The following is a 17,709-nucleotide window of genomic DNA, read 5'->3' as shown; positions in this document are numbered from 1 at the left end:
TTACCTGAGAATTCTGATTCTTAGAGTAAGTACATTGTGGCTGATTAGGTGAGATGTGATTTGCGCCTTCACAGAATCATAGAATTGTCTAGGTTGGAAGAGCCCTTTGAGATCTTCCAGCACAACCATCAACCCAGCACCACCATGGCCATTAAATCATGTCCCAGAGTGCCATATCCAGAGATTTCTTGAACACCTCCAGGGATGGTGACTCCACCATCTCCCTGGGCAGCCTGTTCCAATCCCTGACCTCTCATTCAGGAAAGATTTTTTTCCTAATCTCCAACCTAAACCTCCCCTGGCCACTCATTCATACTGCAGCTAGATGAAAAACTGGATTCTGGTGCCTCCTCCCTGACCCATCCCCTTTTCCTCAGAAAATAACATCAGAAGGTGTTGAGCAAGGAAGGAGAGGAGGTGTTTTACTCTGCAGCCTGTTGTGCTTAGCTGTTCTGGCATCAATTAGTAACTCATCACTGAGACCACCAGAAAGGGTTTCAAGTTTGTGTGCTGCCTGGATTACTAAAAGCATCCACTCCTTCTCCAGTTAAAGTGCACCCTGGGAGCACATGTGTTAATTGTTGGGGGTTTGCCTCTGCTCAGGACTGCCAAAAAGCCCATGTGTTGCTCTAAGAGTATAAATTGTTACCAGCGGCAGGTAGAAGGTTGTTGTGGCAAGCCCTTGCATCTGGCTGAGTGAGGTAGGGGCTGACAGACTAGGTGTGCAAGTCTCTGCTTTTGCCTGCTTCCTGCCTGCTTTTAATTTCCCTGATTTGTACTTTACCTACCTCAAAAATGTGATCAGTCTAGTTGAGAGGTGTCCCTGCCCATGGCAGGAAGGTTGGAGTAGATGATCTCTGAGGTCCCTTCCAACCTGAGCCATTCTATGATACAACCATGGCAGTTAATGTGAGGCTCATTCTCACCCAGTCTTGCCTGTTCCTTTTTCTTCTGCTGAGTCCTTGTGGCTGCAGGAATGGGTCACAGCAGGAGAGCAGTGTGTGCAAACTGGAGATGGAGTGATCTCATTATAGAACCCTTGCTGTTTGCCTTTCCCTGCCATCAGCTGTCTCCTATTGTCTGACCATCACCAGTTCAACGTTTAGCAGTGCACGGAGCAGGTGTCTGACATCAAAGGGAATGGCACAGGCACAAAGCCACCACTTTCCCAGCAGGCTCCATCCCCCTGTGCTCTCTGACCTGCCTGTTGGTGTCCTTCTGTTGCAGGCACTGCGTGTGGTGAGCTGTGACTACAAGCAGGAAAACGATAGCAGGATGGTGGTTTGTGACCTGGGCAACCCCCTGGCGGCCGGCGCGAACGTAAGGGGCATCTGAGTTTACTCATTCCTCGCTAGCTGCATGTCATGTGGCTGGGCCATCTACACAACCTGTTCCAGGGAGCAGGACAGGAAGGGGTTGGTGTGCTTAGAGGCAGAACTTTTGGGAACCAACAGTTTGTTCTTCCAGAAGATGCCAGAGGCTGGGTTTTCTTTCGCTGGCTGTAAAGAAGAGAGTGGGGTGACTGCATTGAAGTGGCAGAGGTTGCCCTGGCACCATGAGAATCCCAATCTGTGTCACCTGTACTTTGCCTTATTAATTTTATGTGTAGTAGCTAACAGCTTCTTTAGCCTGATTCTCATCTTGAGTGCCTAAGGGTTGTTGTGTCACTTCAGATTGTGATTTAAATGTGGTTGAAATCAGGTTTGCCTTCAAGTTATTAATGTTGCTCTGGACATTGCCCTGAGACAGCTGCTCACAGGTCATACCACACATCAGGTGGAACATCAGCAGCCTTGGGTTTAGACAAAAGGGGAGCTGAATAATGACTGATGATGGACAGAAAATAAGGATTAAACATAGATTTGGAGAGAGAAGAAGTGCTCCCTATCCCATAATTGTCAGCAGTCCCAGAAGACTTGAACCCACCAGTGTTCTGCTGCAGATGCCCTTGCAGAGGCATTCTAGTGCTGCTCATAAATTCATGAATGTTGTGAATATTTAATTGAAAACAAATGATCCAAGCTTTTATACCTCAGTTGAAGGCTGTCCTGATAAAAACCGAGCAGTCAACCACATGAATGTAGAGAAGCAGCAGCTTTTAATGGAAAGCTACCACTGTTTGCATTCCATGTTGGTCCTGGGACCAAAGAAATCTCAGTATTTGCACAATGCTTGCTAAGTTAGGGTTTGTCCTGTGGAAGGTCAATATCTTACTCTTCAGGGTGTTTTCCTTGGCTCTTCTGATCTTGAAACAGGTCTTGCCTGACCCTTGATGGGTCATACAGTAGGAAACTGGAAGAAGAACAAGCTTGTTAGCTTCAGGACAGCCATAGAGCTTTTGAAAGTGACTGGGAGACCAGATGCCTCTTACAGTCACTTTCTTTCATGGTCCTGACCAATGCCAGAGGCACCCCTTGGTATTACAGGGAGCTGGGAGCCATTAAATAATGAACTCCAGTGCATGAACCTGCTGGAGTCAGGAACCAGCCTGGTGACACACGTAAGAAGAAGGCTGAAAGGTTTTGTAGCTTTTGGTTTATTCCACTGAAAGAAACTTCTAGAAATCAAGAGTCATTGAAAACTGTGTGAAGGCTTCAGACATGCTGTTTGCAGCTGGCCACTAAAACACTGCTACTCTGACCTGTCTCCTGATGGATTTTCACAGCATAATGAGTCCTGGTTTTCTTCAGAATCAGCTCTAGGGCTCCCACAAATGCACTGTTACCAGATATTCCTAAGTTAAGTAATTCATGAAGAGAGATTAGAAGACTAAAACATGAGAGTTCCTAACATGTGTAAGGACAGTCTGGTTTAGGACTTGAAAATTAAGGTGTATGAAAACAGAGCATTACAAAGCCAGGTGGTGAAAGAGTTTGATGGTAGTGAGTGAAAGCTGAAAGCCCAACTTCATCTTTGAAACCAGCTCTCCTGGAAGCTTAGGAAAGGTGAAAGGACTCGAGCTTTTTGAGTGCAAAGGTGTTTATGATGGCAAACAGAATTCCAAAAGCCAAATACCAGCCCTTTGTGCAAGTAGCATAAATCATGAAAGGTTGCTCTGATCCGTTTCCAGTTGTGCAAAACAATTCTGCTCTGGCAGGAGATCAGTTCTTCTCCAGATACACAGTCAGAAGGGGACTTTCTAGAAGCTGGGAGGGACTGGGAAAGAAAGGTCAGGTCAAAATCAGACATTCCTAAGCCTCTTAACTATTGAGTCACCAGAGTGATTTTTCAGCAGCCTGAGATGCTAGAATCCTTGAATTCTCTGAGATCAGCTTCTGAGTATGGGGGCTGCTGTGTGACATAAGCACGGGATGTTACTGCGGTGGGCTGCAGAGTTGTCTAGCACCTCACGCTTTCTGAATGCATCATTGTCACCAACACTGGGGGATCTCTGACCTTACACTTATTTACTGACCACAAAATGACTTCACCTTTTTTCTATCTTTGTGGTTAGGAAAAAAAAAATTAAAAGGTAAATAAGAAGATAAAAGGAAATGAGAAAGGAAAACACAGTACCACATGGCCCAGACTGCAGACTAAATGCCTCTGACAGCTTCTTACTGGCACAGAAATGGGTCAGGCTGGCAAGCTTCCTAACACCTCTTCAGTGGCCTGAGCAAGGGAGGTACAAGTTTTGTTAGAAATACTGGTAGAGTAACCTCTGCTATGAGGACAGGCTGAGGGAGCTGGGGTTGCTCAGCCTGCAGAAGAGAAGGCTCCAGGCAGGTCTGATAGCAGCCTGCCAGTACCTGAAGGGCTACAAGAAGGCTGCAGAGGGACTGTTTGCAAAGGCCTGCAGGGACAGGACAAGGGGCAGTGGTTTGAAATGAGAGCAGAGCAGATTGAGATTGGATGGGAGGAACAAGTTCTGCACCATGAGGGTGCTGGAACACTGCAACAGGTTGCCCAGGGAGGTGGTTGCAGCCTCATCCCTCGAGATCTTCAAGGTGAGGCTGGCCAAGGCTCTGAGCAAGCTGCTCTAGAGGATGTCCCTGCTGAGTGCAGGGGGGTTGGACTGGGTGACCTTTGGAGGTCCCTTCCAACCCAATAAATTCTATGATTCTATGCTTCCTAGCAGTGTCAGGGAGTACTTGGCATTAACAAAGTCATAGCACCATACAAAGGCAACATCTGCAGCTTGTTAGACTCCTACAGTAGGAGTGGGTTTCAGTATTAAGTGTAGGATTAAGCCTCAGGGGTATAATAGATCATCAAAACTGCAATTCACATCTGCCCAGTCTGAGGAAAATGTTATCTTTGGTTCATCAAGTCTTTGATCTGCTCTAAATGGAAACAAATTTATACAGGCTGCTTAGTAAAAACAGTGTAAAAACTGAAATCCTGGATGTTTTGATCTCAGAGGTTAACAAAGTTGTTGCATTTTCAAAAGTTGTTCAAATCAGCTCCAAAACCCAGTCTCAGAAGTAGCCTGCATCCCTATTCCAAGCTGCTCAGCTTCTGTTTGATATAATGAGTGTTATCTCTTCATCTGCAAGATCCTACTTCCAAAAAGGGAGGTTATCTGTAACCATGACATTCAACTGATTAGAATTCTGATCTGAACTTCTCACTCCTTCTGTGATGACACATTACTCCCAGCAGAAGACAACTCAAAGAAGTCCTTGAACCATGTCAGTGAAGTTCTTTCCCATGGATGGATTCAGCTGCAGTGCTGCAAGTGGGGAAAGGAGGAGGATGGAATAGAGATGTTTAACAAATAGTGCTTGGCAAAAAGGATTTGCTTAAGCATCTGAAATGGCACCCACTGAGGAAAAGGCCTCCTATGGATCTAGGTCCAAATGTCAAGCTCTGCATTGTTGTGTCTGTCCTGTTGCTGACTGTGCTGTGCTGTCCCAAGTATGTATAGGAGAGAATGCCAAGCAGACAACTCTTTCTGCTCCCCCATAACCTGATCAGGCACTGGCAGAGCTGAAGGAGTGATGTCCTCATTTCCTAGTGTCTTTTGATGAGTTTCTCAGGCAGATGGTTTCTCCAGATGGAGACTGTGGCTCTCAGTTACCATCCTGTCTAGAAGCATGAAAGCACAGGGTGCAGATCATCTCCCGCAGCTAAGCAAGAGGGGAAGGAGGGAGGAATGAGACCTTGGACAAGGTTGCAGGCTGTAGACTTTTCTGTCAGTTTCAAAGCAAAATTCATGTCACAGATTACTGATGTTCAAACACCTGCACTTGAAATGACCAATTAATTTAATGATCATTAGTATAAACCGTGGAGTACAATTGTATTCATTTAGCATGGAGAGCAGATGGCATCTCCCCCTGCTCCCATGTCAGCCACATACTGGGGCTGTCAATATGCCCAACAAGAGAGTGTCAGGGAGGCCACCAAGGGTTCCTTCTTTAGTTAGCCCTGCAGTTCTGAATTGCTGTGCTTTATTCCATGCCCCTCCTGCAGTGCACCTGGAAGTCTTCAGAGGGAGGAGGCAAGGTCTGCATAGGCCCAAGGGGTCACCAGAGGAACCCTTATGTCCTTCACTTCTGGGACCCTCTGTGGTCACACACTGCAGGCTGTGGCAAATTGAACTGCAAGTCTAACTCTGAAGTGGTACTGCTGTGAACTGAACTGCCATGAAACAAAACAACCCAAGTTTAGCCTCTAGGAGAAAACCAGGTGAGCAGTCAGCTCCACAATGCCGAAAGCATGCAGCTCACATCAGTCCCAGAGGCAAAACCCTGGAGACCTGGACAAAGGCAGGCATGGATGGAGGCAGGGTTGAGGGGTGCCAGACAGCTGTTATTGTCCTCTGGCTTGGCAGAGGAAAGCAAAGACTGTCTGGATGAAGAAGGACCCACCACTGAGTTCTTTGGAGTGCACTACTCTGTTCCTCTTGGTCTGTCCTCTGTCCAGCCAAGTTTCCCATCTGGTGTCATGCAGAGGGAGGGTGGTGTTTCCTTACCCAACTAGCTAATGTTGTTGCATGCTGATGTTAAAGACCAGCAGTGTCCTGTAGCAGTCTGTGACATGCAGTGTTGAACAGTGCTGCTTGTGCTGTTCAGATCAGCCACTGTCAGTAACCTGCTGCTTTGTTTCCTTTCTCAGTTCTCCACAGGCATTCGATTTTCTGTTCAGCACTTTGAAAATGCAGAGTTCAGCATCAATTTTGAGCTGCAGATAAAAAGGTTAGAGATTTTATCAAGAGCATGGGTATTTTAAGTTTTTCATTCCTGTTACTGTCTCAGTTTTAATATATAAGAAGGTAGCTCTAACTTTTCAGTGTCAGTATTTCATGGCCTTGCCTGAGGCAGCTTTCTTCAGGAGTATTTGTGAAGCAGGACCCTAGTTAGCAAAATCAGTCTTGAGTTATTCTGAGGATTTTAGTCAGGTTCACTGATTTTGGTCATTCTGGAGATTTGTCAAAGCTGCATTTTGTTTTCCACTTGAGAATTAACCAGCAGTGATCCCTTTGTAACAAAGTTCTGTGTTGAAAAACACATCATGCTCTGGAAAAAAAAAATGTCTTGCACATCTTCATGATGATTTAGAAAGTAGGAGGGGAGCAGCTAAAAATCTGCTCAACAGCTTTACTGGCATGAAGAGAGAAAGCTTCCAGTTTGATGCAGGTGAACCTTTGTCCCTTTTCCATTAGTTTCCTTCACATTTGTGGGACTGCAGTGCTACTGCTGGGGGAACCTTCTGCTCTCTGCTGAGCAGTGCTTTCTCCACAGGAATTAGAAACCCCAGGTCAGGCTGGATTAGGATAGCAGCAGGAGCAAACCTGGGTGGCAGGGCTTCTGCTCCATCAGATACTCACTGGAGTTCCTGATGGGGCCCTCCCTACCCCACACACAGTGACTTAATTGTTAATGTCTGGCCTTTAATGAGGGCCTTGATCATGTTCACTGTGGTAAATAACTGAGACGTTTAAAATGTTTAAGTCATGTTTCCATAATGTAACCCTGGAAGGCGAGGACCTGCAGATGCTCAGGAAGGGCACAGCAACACTACAAGAGACAATGAGGTGGCTGCTCAGGCATCAGCCCTCTGCCATGTGCCTGGTTGGCAGGCCTGGAAGTCATGCAGACCTAGTCATGGGTTCCTCCAGGGAGGGAGGGAAAGCAGAACATCTGGTTTGGTCCCCTGTCCATACCACTGTTCCCTGCAAGCAATAAACAAGTGTCAGAGGCTGGTACTGCCCTTTTCATGCTGGGCAATTGGGTGGGTTCAGAGCTTTTTGAGTTCCTAGATCTTCTGGGTAATAAGAGTTGAGAGTAGGTCACTTTGGTAGCAAAAGTGGCAATGCTTTAGCGAGGAGTAGCTCTGAACTTCATGAGATAGGACCATCTCATGCTTCCTCCATGAGTCTGCCTCACTAAACTGTAAACTGAGGAAGTCTCTTGGGCTGCCAGGAAGGGCAGTTTCCACACGCTGGCATCAGAATGCTGAAGTGCACACAGGTACTTAACAAAGAAAGTAAAACATAGTGCATAGGTGGTGGACCTTGCAGCTAAATCCCCCTGCTCTGTAGATTTCTTCTCAAGCAACACCACAGTTTGTGCATTTCTGTGTCCTTAGGGACAGGTAAAACAGCCTTGAAAGAAAAGGGAAACAGAAATCCATAAGGCAGAAAGACAAAATTACCCAAGTGGAAGGAAGGGGAAGCAGAGAAGATGTCTGAATTGGTGTCCTGCTCTGAGTTAGTCAAGAGAGACCTTCAATTTACCCCATCAAGTGGAAAATAAATATTTTGGTTTGCAAGAGTGAAATTCATTACTGATAGGAAATAAGAGGCTTGAAATCTGAATCCTTTCCTGGTGTGGGTTTTGGTAGGCAGCTGGGGAGGGAGATGTCCTGGGGCTTTTATTGTTGTCTTCTCTGCAAAATCCCAAACAAGATCAGAATGCCAAATAGAAGTGATCAAAAATCTGTGTTTTAACTCTGTGGAAAACTCAAGATTTGAAAAGCCAAATAGAAGTGACCAAAATCTGTCCTTGAACCCTGTGGAAAGTGGTGCCACTGCACAAAGTGGAGTGCAGTCATGCCAACAAAGGCATTTCTATACTTGAAGCAATTTTTGTACTCAAAGCAGTGGCTCCAGAGGATTACAGCAAAAGTTCAGATGCTGTTTGAGGAGAAGCTGCAGCAGTTTACAAATTCGAGCTGCTCCTAACTGTAGCAAATCTGTACCCAGGAATCCTGGATCAAAGCAGCCTTGCCCTTTACTCCTTGGTTGCTGGGAGTGCTGGCTCTGGGTGTTTCCATTTGACTGATGCTGCCCAGATGTGATAACAGTGAACTGGGACAGTTCTCCATGAAGCAAGGAAGTATTCCCACACTTGCTTGGGGGAAAACCCTCCAAATTTAGTACCATTAACCCCATGGTTAAATTAATTTTAAGACTGTAGTTATTTGTTTTCACCATCTAGATGAATTTGAACCTGCAAATCTTTCTTCATCTAAGTGGGCTGTGCTCTTCTGAAGTAAGAGAAACCACCTTTATTGCTAAGGATTTGTGGTAAGGGTGGTGGAACACTGCAACAGGTGGCCCAGGGAGATGGTTGAGGCCCCCATCCCTCGAGGTATTCAAGGTCAGGCTTGACAGGGCTCTGGGCAACCTGATCTAGCTGAGGATGTCCCTGCTGACTGCAGAGGGGGTTGGACTGGATGACCTTTGGAGGTCCCCTCCAACCCAAACCATTCAATGATTCTATGAAAGGCAATAAAATGAGTGGGAGCACCAGGCTTTAACTAGAGGGATCTGCTTCTACTTCTAAGTGCTATTAGGAGTGTAAACACTCTCTGGAAATGGGAGGGGATAAAATTAGAAATGTAAAGAAGCAGTTTATTGTGTTTCTTTTTTGTTCAAAGCCTCTGTCATGCAGAAGTCACAAGTTTGGGGAGTCTTAAAAGCAAATTTTCTTCCAAGAAAGCCTATCTTATTCATGGACACTGCCTTCCTCCAGCACGTGGAGCACCCTTGTGTGCTGCTAAGATGCTCCTGCCCCTACAGAGAGCCAGACTGAAGGGAGATTACATGCTATTCTGAGCTAAATAGTTGTGTCATCATAGTCCTACACAGGAACCTTAAAGTTAGACATGTGATACTGTTAAACATGTGATGAGCTCAAATCATATCAAACAGAGATCCCAGTGTCCTACAGGAGGAGTGGCAATAGCAAGCCCATGCTGTGTGATACCTCCAGTGGCATTGTGTGATCCTTGTGCTGTTAAGTGCTGTGTCTGCAAACATCTGCAGTGATGCTAAACACTTTTTTAACCCTTGGATTTATCTTTTCCAGTTCTAACAAGATTAATCCCACCAGCAATTTGGTTAACCTCCACATCAACATCAGTGCTATGGCTCAAGTACTGCTCAGGGGGTAAGTATTTTACCATTTCATTTCTGAATGACAGCTGGGCTTTGCAGCAATCTTGCCACCTCTCATAGTCCCATGTAGTCAATCTTTTGCTATATGGTAATCCTAAGCTCCATATCCACTAAGAACACCTGAGAACTCCCAAGGAGGCTCAGGTCTGCAAGTCCTGCAGGCTGGAGCTGCTGCAAGCCTGCCTGTATGGACCCCAGTCAATGTGCAAAGGCAGCACACCCCAGAATGCCACACTGCAGTAGCACCAGTCAAAGCCAGGACTGTGTTTGGGCATTCCAGTAGTGTGAGTGTTGCTAGTACAGAATCCCTGCTTATGCAATCACTTAGGCACTTCCTTCTGAATGCAAAAGCAGAACCTGCTGCTTTTATGAGCAGAATGCTGAAACACATGATGGCAAGGGACATGCTGATGGAGAGCAGAGAGAGACCTGCGGAGAGAGGATAAAGAATGGGCTCTGACAAGGGCTTAGTCAAATGCTGCTGTGGGGTTCTTACGTTTCCATCTGCAGTAGGTGCCTGTCCTCTGGCACAGAGATACCAAAACTAAACAAGCACAGGATGTGATCAGAGGGGATTCTTTCCAGCTCTGCTTGCAGATGCAGCTTGGGTTTGGAAACTGTAAAAAGCAATGAGGTGATAAGAATCTCAGTGCCTTGTAAATGCCTGCAACTGGACGCCTGTCCTGGCATCCTGGAGGAAGTCAGCAGGGTGTTCTTTTAAAGGAAATAACTGCCCCAGATGCTTTTTGTCTGGGATCTTAGATTTCCTACATCTCCTCTTCTCCACCGACAGCTCCGAGCCTTAACCATTCTCAGCTCTGCCAGGGGATAGCAGGAGGTGCACGGCCCAGCCTATGACAGGGCCTGGCTGATGCCAAAGGAGTAAACCTCTCTGTCATGCACCTCAAGGGGCTGCCTCAAGTGTAGACAAATACATTTATTCCTGCTTTTATGGATTTATAAAAATGCATGTCTTGTTAGCACTTCTGAGACCATACTTTGACTACTTAGTGCCAGTAGAGAGTCCATCACAGAAATGCTCTTTTCTGCTCTGATCTTCAATCTAAATCAGGGAGATTTTATTTTTTTAAAGCCTTTTTCATTACATTTTGTGGTTTCCAGGTTGAAAAGATTAACTTAAGGCTAGAGTTAGGTGGAAGAAAGAGGACTGCCGCTCAAAGACTGTGTGGCTAAACACTGATGAGTTTATTTCTGAGGACCATATTGAACAAGAACAGAAATGAGAGTATTAGCTCCTTTGCTGTAGTTAGTGCTGATTTAGGGAAATGAGCTGGAGAGGAAGAGAGGGGAAAATACAAGATAAAGGGGAAGGTAACACAGGAAAAGTAGTGACTGAGGAAATGAGAATCAAAGGGGTTAGGTGGTGGTCTGCAGCTGATTGAGAAGACGTTTGGAGCCAGCAACTGCCAGCTACTGCTGTGGGGTGCACAGCCAGGCTAGGGGATGGCTGGAGTTTCAGAGCAGCAGTGAGATGATGATGAGTGCAGACACAGGTTTGTCACTCAGGGCTGCTTCCAGTGCTATGGGTTCTGGTTCTCATCACTTTCACAGAAAAATCTTACAGACCTTTTGGATTCTTTGCAAACTTGTTGGAAACCTTTTGCCTCCATCACATTCTTTCTGTGCCATAGAGGGGTTGTTTCTAAGGAAAAGTTCTGCAGCAGGTAAAGAGACACCAGAGAATGACCAAAACATTCTCACGTCTCAAAACGAGAGTGCCCACGAGTGGCAAAAGGGGCTTGAGCTGCTGCCTGCAGTGCTAAGAAATGCTTAATACAGAGGAATTGCTTCACTAAATGATTTCCTTTCCTCTTGAGTCTTTTTCTGCTTAGCCACAGTCTGCCAGTAGAAAGAAAAGGTCCCAGATGCTCTGTTGACAGACTGTGCTAATCATTCAGAGATGCTCCAATAAATTGTTTGCTCACCATTTCCTAGATACAAGTAAAAGAGAGGCTGTGTCCACGTTTGGCCTGGAAAATGTCTTGCAGTGTCTTGCCTGCTGCTCTTCACTGAGCTGCATGAAGTGGGGCTGGGATCACTGTCCCTTTTACAGAGGAAAATCAATGGCTCTCAAGCTGTGTGTGCACACAGGCAGCATGCACAGGGCAGCCATGCAAATCCTGCCTCCCTCAGAAAGGAAGAAGCCTTCAATATCCTTTTGAAAAGAAACTTAAGAGAACTCCTTAGGTAGCTCACTGAATGAGCAGTTGCCTGAGATTTGATAATTCTGCTTACCTTTGTGTCTGTAAAAGTGTAAGAGCTCTATAGTTGTGTTTGTTATTTCCCACTGCTGAAGGAGCAGAAGAGGAAGGAGAGGTTCAGGAAGGAAGCAATTTTGGCTGGAAAGATTTGCAGCTGGCAGAATTCTTCTGGTAGATCACCCTGAAGCATTTTCTGCAGAATTGGCTTTATCTTATTTTTCAGTGCCCTTGTTTGACTGATCATTGTCACCTTAAAGTGCAGGGGGGGGAAATCCTTGTCTAATAAAGTATTCAAATGTCAAAAATATCCTCAGCTAAACCCAAAATAAAATTGACAAAGGAAAAGATTTCTGTTAAATTTGAGCTAATTTTGCCACTTTCATGCCAGCAGCAAAAGTCCTGCAAATAACTAAATTGTGTTAAAAGAGATGTTCCTACATACCTCATAATCATCTTACTGAATGGCTGCATTTCCACCTGGCACTTTGTAGTTCTGGGTCATAGGAAACAAGGACCATCCACAGGGAAGTCTGTGGGGTCTGGGTGATGCTCTGTGGAAACAGTGTCTTGTTCACCTCGTCTAATTCTAATGGATGGTCTTACTTTGAGTCTAAAAGTCATGCAACTGGTCACTGCTAGCAGTGGCTGGTTTAACCTGGTTTATATCTTGCAGTGTTTCTCACCCCCCAACAATTATTCTGCCACTTCACAACTGGGAACCCACAGAGGAACCTACAAAAGAGGAAGAAGTTGGCCCTTTAGTGGAACACATCTATGAGGTAAATGTTATTCATGTTTCCTCAGGGCTTCATGCTGCTTCCATTGAATTCATGATGACTTTGGTGTCTTTATCTGCAACTAACCACAAGTGTAGTTGTTCTGGCTTTATGGAATCACAGAATGGTTTGGGTTGGAAAAGACCTTCACAATCATCAAGTTCCAACCTCCTGGCCTTAGGAAGGGACACCTCCCACTACCCTAGCTTGCTCAAGGCCTCATCCAACCTGGCCTTGAACACCTCCAGGGAGAGGGCATCCACAGTGTCCCTGGGCAACCTGTTCCAGAGTCTCACCACCCAAATTTAATCTGGAATTCCCATCCCCATTCCCTGTCTGTGTTAGAGGAGGAGACACCAGTTCATGCTAGGGGGATGGTTTTGCTGGGGTTTGTTATCCCCTGCCATGGGAAGCACTGATGGTGTCTGTTTGCAGCTGCACAACATGGGCCCCAGCGCCATCAACCGCACAGCTCTCCATGTTGGGTGGCCTGCGGCCAATCAAGAAGAACCTCTGCTCTATATTCTCCACATCCAGACTCATGGGCCCCTGCACTGCCAGACCAGCTCTCCTCTTAACACCATGCAAATTAAGGTGAGTGAGCCCCTTTTATTTCCATCTCTGCCTGCATTCTGCTTGATTCCTGCTGCCTTGTGCATCTTTTTTTGTCCTAATGCTGGACACCCTCATGAAAAGTCCCTCTGTAGCCTTCCTGTAGGCTATTGGAAGGCAGCTCGAAGGTCCCCCTTTCTCTTCTCCAGGCTGAACAACCCCAGCTCCCTCAGCCTATCCTCACAGCAGAGGTGCTCCAGCCTTTGGATCATCTTTGTGGCCTCCTCTGGACTCACTCCAACAGCTCTGTGTCCTCCTTAGGCTGAGGACACCAGAACTGGAGGCAGGATTGCTGAATTTCTTGTCTCTAGAAGAGTTTCCTTTGTGCTTTGTTGTTTCTTCCACAAAGATCAATCAATCATGGGAAGACTTATTTAGGGTCTTTCCTGTTTTGTACCATCTTTCTCTGAAGGCAGTGAGGGATGTGGAAGGACAACAGAGTTAGGAGTTAAGAGGAGCAAAAGCACTGATCAAAGATGTGGAACAAATTCCCTAGCGCACTGGGATGCTTCAACCTGTGAAGGAGGCAACTGTGCACAAACATGATCTCCCAAGACCAGAAGTGATGGGAAGAGTGTGGGTGGGGACTGCTCCCTGTTGTTCCTGCACTGGAATGCCATGTGTCACTGCACAGGAACTGGAGTATCAGATGAAGCCTGTTAGAGCCAGATTCAAAACAAGCAGAAGGAAGTGGTGGTTCGTGGTGGCAGGTATTAAATGTCTGCAACTTGTTGCCAAAGGAAGTAGTCAGGGTTAAAAGTTTACATGGTTTGAAGAGGAAATTGGACAAATCTGCAAAAGAGAAGTCCAGTGAAGGTTAATAAATGAACAAAAACTTCATGCAGGTCAGGAAGCTGCTGAGTTGAAGATATTTGGAAGCTGCAAATTATTAGGAGAGGGTGCTGTGGATGCAAGCAGTGTCCTCAGCCTCCTTCCACAGATAGAATAGAATAGAATAAACCAGGTTGGAAGAGACCTTGGCAGCTCAGAAGAGGGCTCAGCTAGATGGACTTCTGGCATGAGCTACTACTATTCCTGGTCAGCTGGGTGGTTTTTTTGCTAGATTGATGGCAAAAAGTGGTTTCATGGAGCCTGTGCCAATAAATACCAGGAGTATAGGCAGTGGTTTGGAAGTAGTGGACGGTACAGGGGATCACACAGGGAATGTTCTCAGTAGCTGAGCTCTGTGGTACCATGAGTGGGGCATCTGGAGGGAAAGTGGTGACAGAGCAGCGAAAATCCACCAGATGGGTGAGGTGCATTCACTGAGGTGACTGTAGGAGCTAACCCCTTCTAGGGGCAGTGTCTCCTCATGTTGCAGAGCCACTATTGCTGTATCCAAGTCCTGGTCTGCAGACAAAATAATACCACTGACAGCTCTTGTGTGATAGCCTTTACACAGAGGCGTCTTCCAGAATTGCTGACTGGGAGAAGAGGGAAGATAAAGCAGGTTTTGAAATGAGAAGTGAAGAACTGGAGATGTTCCCAAGGTGCCAAGGCTGAGAAGGCAGCAGTATAGGTTTCTGCAATGGAGACAGCTGCAGTCAAAGGGAGGGAGTGAGCATCCATTTAAAATAAGGTGTGGTGTGCTCAATGTGTGGCTGCAGAGACAGAGCTGTACAATTCCTTGTGGCTGGCTCAAGAAGGATATACAAACATCTTTACCCTGAACATCCAGGCCACTGGAGGGATTCTGCTTCTGACTTGTTGCAGGACACATGTATGTTTTCTCTCAATCACAGTACACTGGGTTTGGACCTTTGCTGTAACTGCTCACTGCTGAAGATGCTGACACTCTGGGATCTATGGAAAAGAACCAAGTAAAGATAGAAATCGTCTTGCATTCCCATGGATCTCCATGTGCATCAGTTGTCAGCACAGACTGAGGGCTTCAGAGGCATGTCATTGTAGTGTGGTTCTTCTCATTTGTCATCATAAAAGAAGCCTGGTGAAAGAGCCCTGGAAGGAGAGTCTCCAGCTGTTAGCACATTAGGAGGGAGAGATTTACTGGCTACTTAAAGTGTTGCCTTGCTGCAAAAAGACAATGTTAACCTCATCAAGCAACAGGCCCCCAAAAAAGGATTCTTACTTTTGCTGGAAGGGTTTTCATCACTTAATAACTTGTAGTGTTTTCTACTTTGTGGGATGCTTTTGACTGAAGATCTCAGACAGTGTTGATACAGTTCCTTCTTCAGCCTGATTATTTTAATCAGATTATGAGAATCAGAAATTGTACAGATCACAGCATTAGGATGTGGAAGGGTTTGTGAGTGTGTAGCAGTTCTCTTCCCTGTAGTGCTGCAGCTTTGCTAGCAGTTGTAAACATTTTCTTTAGGAGTTTAAGGTGTTTTGTGTTCAGAGTTTAAAAGGAGATGATAAAATGGATCTGATGCAGCTCTTTGCAGTTTGAGGCCCCTAAAGAATACTCTTGGCTGTGTCTAGGTGAGTTCCTGCTGAGGTCTTGCTGCAGGCTTCCACGTATCTTTGATTGTGGTTTTACATGCTTGGATTGTCAAGAAAGAGCATTGATCTGTTTGGGTTCCCAGGTGTTCTCTGAGTCTTCTTGGAAGAAGCCATAAATGCCCTGTATAGAAAGTAAAGACAAGCTGCCAACCATACAAACAGGTTTTCACCAGAGAGGAAAAAGCTGTGAAGATAAAGCTGGAGAGAATCCTGCATCTTCAGAGCAAACTGTTGCTTTAGACAAAGCTGAGTTGTTACCAAAAGAAATCTGTGACAGATAATGAGCACAAGTTGTGTTGCTAGAATTCAGATTTCCTTTCTTCTTCCTTTTGCTTTCTGAAGCTGGTAAAATCATCGGATCTTAATATGCAGATTCTGCTCTGAACTCAGGATCAGATTTCCATGCAGCAGCTTTGAATTTATCCTGCAACAGAGATCAGCACCTAGCCTCACAAAATGAAGTAGAGCAATGAAAGTGACACCAGTAAAAAGTGTAGCTGCTATAAGTGGTCAATGTCGTGCTGTGCTGTCGTTCATTCTCCACCTGGCTGAGGCCAGCACATTCTGATGGCTGTGCTGGTGAAGTGGAAAAGCAGTGTTCCCCCAGCAGACCTCTGCGAGAGGAACAGCTCTGCTGGAGTCAGCTTGTGGGGATGTTATTGCCATTCTTGTTTCTTCTCTTTGCAGTTTGCTGTTCCACAAGACACTCCTGAGCTGGCTGCTTTTTTGTATAATTCCACCCTTTCCCATGACATCAGGAGAAGGGATGTGGCAGTGACAGAAGCACACAGGAGGAACTCTGCAAAAATCCTGGTGAGCTGTCTGAGAACTAGACCCTGGGGCCGTGTGTGGGGTGTGCGGTGGTGGCTGTCAGTCTGGCTGCAGTTTATTTACAGACCAAGGCATTTTTAACATCTCAGCTGAAAGTAACATTACATCTCACCATGACACAAGGGAGTGCTTTTGTGTGGCAGATTTCTGCATGAAAGACCAGATTCCTGGCTGTTTGCAGACAGGCCTCTGTGCTCCTGCTGTGGCACCCTTAGCACAGGGAGTTTCAGCACAGCTTTAGGGAATGGGCTCCTCTTCCATCAGCTACATTTCAGGTTCTGACTTCTGAAAGGCAGGCCTCTCCTTCCTAACTTAGCTGCCAGCATCCTGACTCTTCCTTAAGGAGTAGCTCACACTTCAAATGAACACTTTCCTCTAAAGTACCAGTTCTGATGTACAGATACTTGGGAGTGTGTTTGCTGTCCCCAGGAAGAACTGCCATATGCATTCCTTTGCAGCCTCCCAAACAAGGAGATGGGACAGGGCACTGCATTTTTAACCCTCTGGGCAGTCCTGAAACGAGAGCAAAGTTCCCTCTCCCAGGAAACAGTTCTGGGCAGTCAGTCTGGTTACCTGAGTTTTGGACTCAGCTGCATTTTCAGAGCATTGGAGTTTTTCCATCCCTGCATCCAGTGCCCCATCTTCAGCTCTGTAGGTGCCAGCTTCCTGTGCCCAGAGGCCCTGCTCAGTCTGGGTGACCTCCAGCTCAGTGATGGGAGATGCAGGCAGAGCTTTCTGCCCATTTTTATGCACTTTGGCCAGAGTTCCTTTCATACTGCCCATCTTCTTGCTAAGTTGTCCACTGCCAGTTCATGATTGAATTCCTTGATATCCCTGGGATTTGGGAGGAATAAAAGAACCTTACAGACCTCTGTGTTTTGGAGTAATAGAGTAATGATGCTGCTTCTGAAAGTTAGCTTGGCCATTTTGGTAACAGGAAGACAGATTCTGAAGGTAATGAACCCCATGGTGTTGTTAAGGACATAGCCACAGGTGAACCCATCTTAAAAAGGAATCCCTGCTCATTCTTCTAATTCTTTCATCAGCCTAATACCCTGGGAGGAACCTGATTCCACTGGGGCTGAAGGAAGGATGTCTGGGCTTTGGAAGACACACACCAGTCAATGCTACAGAATCATGAAATCCTAGAATGGTTTGGGTTGGAAGGGACCTCCAAAGCTCATCCAGTCCAACCCCCCTGCACTCAGCATGGTCATCCTCCATTTGAGCAGCTTGCTCAGAGCCTTCTCCAGCCTCACCTTGAATAGCTCCAGGCATGAGGCCTCAACTCCCTCCATGGGCAGCCTGTTGCAGTGTTCCAGCATCCACATGGCAGAGTTGAATTACTTTCCTTTTCATCAAAGACTTTCCCAGAGAGGAGAAACGTTCTGAGAACATCTTCATCTGTTTATAGTGTTTGTTAAACATTTGGGTTCTCCTCCATCACTTCTAGTGTTAC

The 17,709-nt window shown here is 46.1% G+C and overlaps 1 protein-coding gene across 1 annotated transcript in view; it reads left to right on the top strand.

Moving 5' to 3' along the window:
- ITGA8 (integrin subunit alpha 8) overlaps nt 1-17,709 on the top strand; it is an 86,657-nt gene that overhangs the window by 54,313 nt on the left and 14,635 nt on the right. Inside the window, exons 21-26 of the mRNA XM_054161053.1 lie at nt 1,228-1,320; nt 6,061-6,140; nt 9,258-9,338; nt 12,242-12,347; nt 12,780-12,938; nt 16,107-16,232. Coding sequence (XP_054017028.1) covers nt 1,228-1,320; nt 6,061-6,140; nt 9,258-9,338; nt 12,242-12,347; nt 12,780-12,938; nt 16,107-16,232 — 645 coding nt within the window. The remainder of the gene's footprint in view (nt 1-1,227; nt 1,321-6,060; nt 6,141-9,257; nt 9,339-12,241; nt 12,348-12,779; nt 12,939-16,106; nt 16,233-17,709) is intronic.

The sequence above is a fragment of the Dryobates pubescens genome, chromosome 4 (genome assembly GCF_014839835.1).
Source record: "Dryobates pubescens isolate bDryPub1 chromosome 4, bDryPub1.pri, whole genome shotgun sequence".
Taxonomy (NCBI): Eukaryota; Metazoa; Chordata; class Aves; order Piciformes; family Picidae; genus Dryobates; species Dryobates pubescens.
Note: the sequence above shows the minus strand (reverse complement) of the source record. Positions and strands in the feature narration are given on the sequence as shown.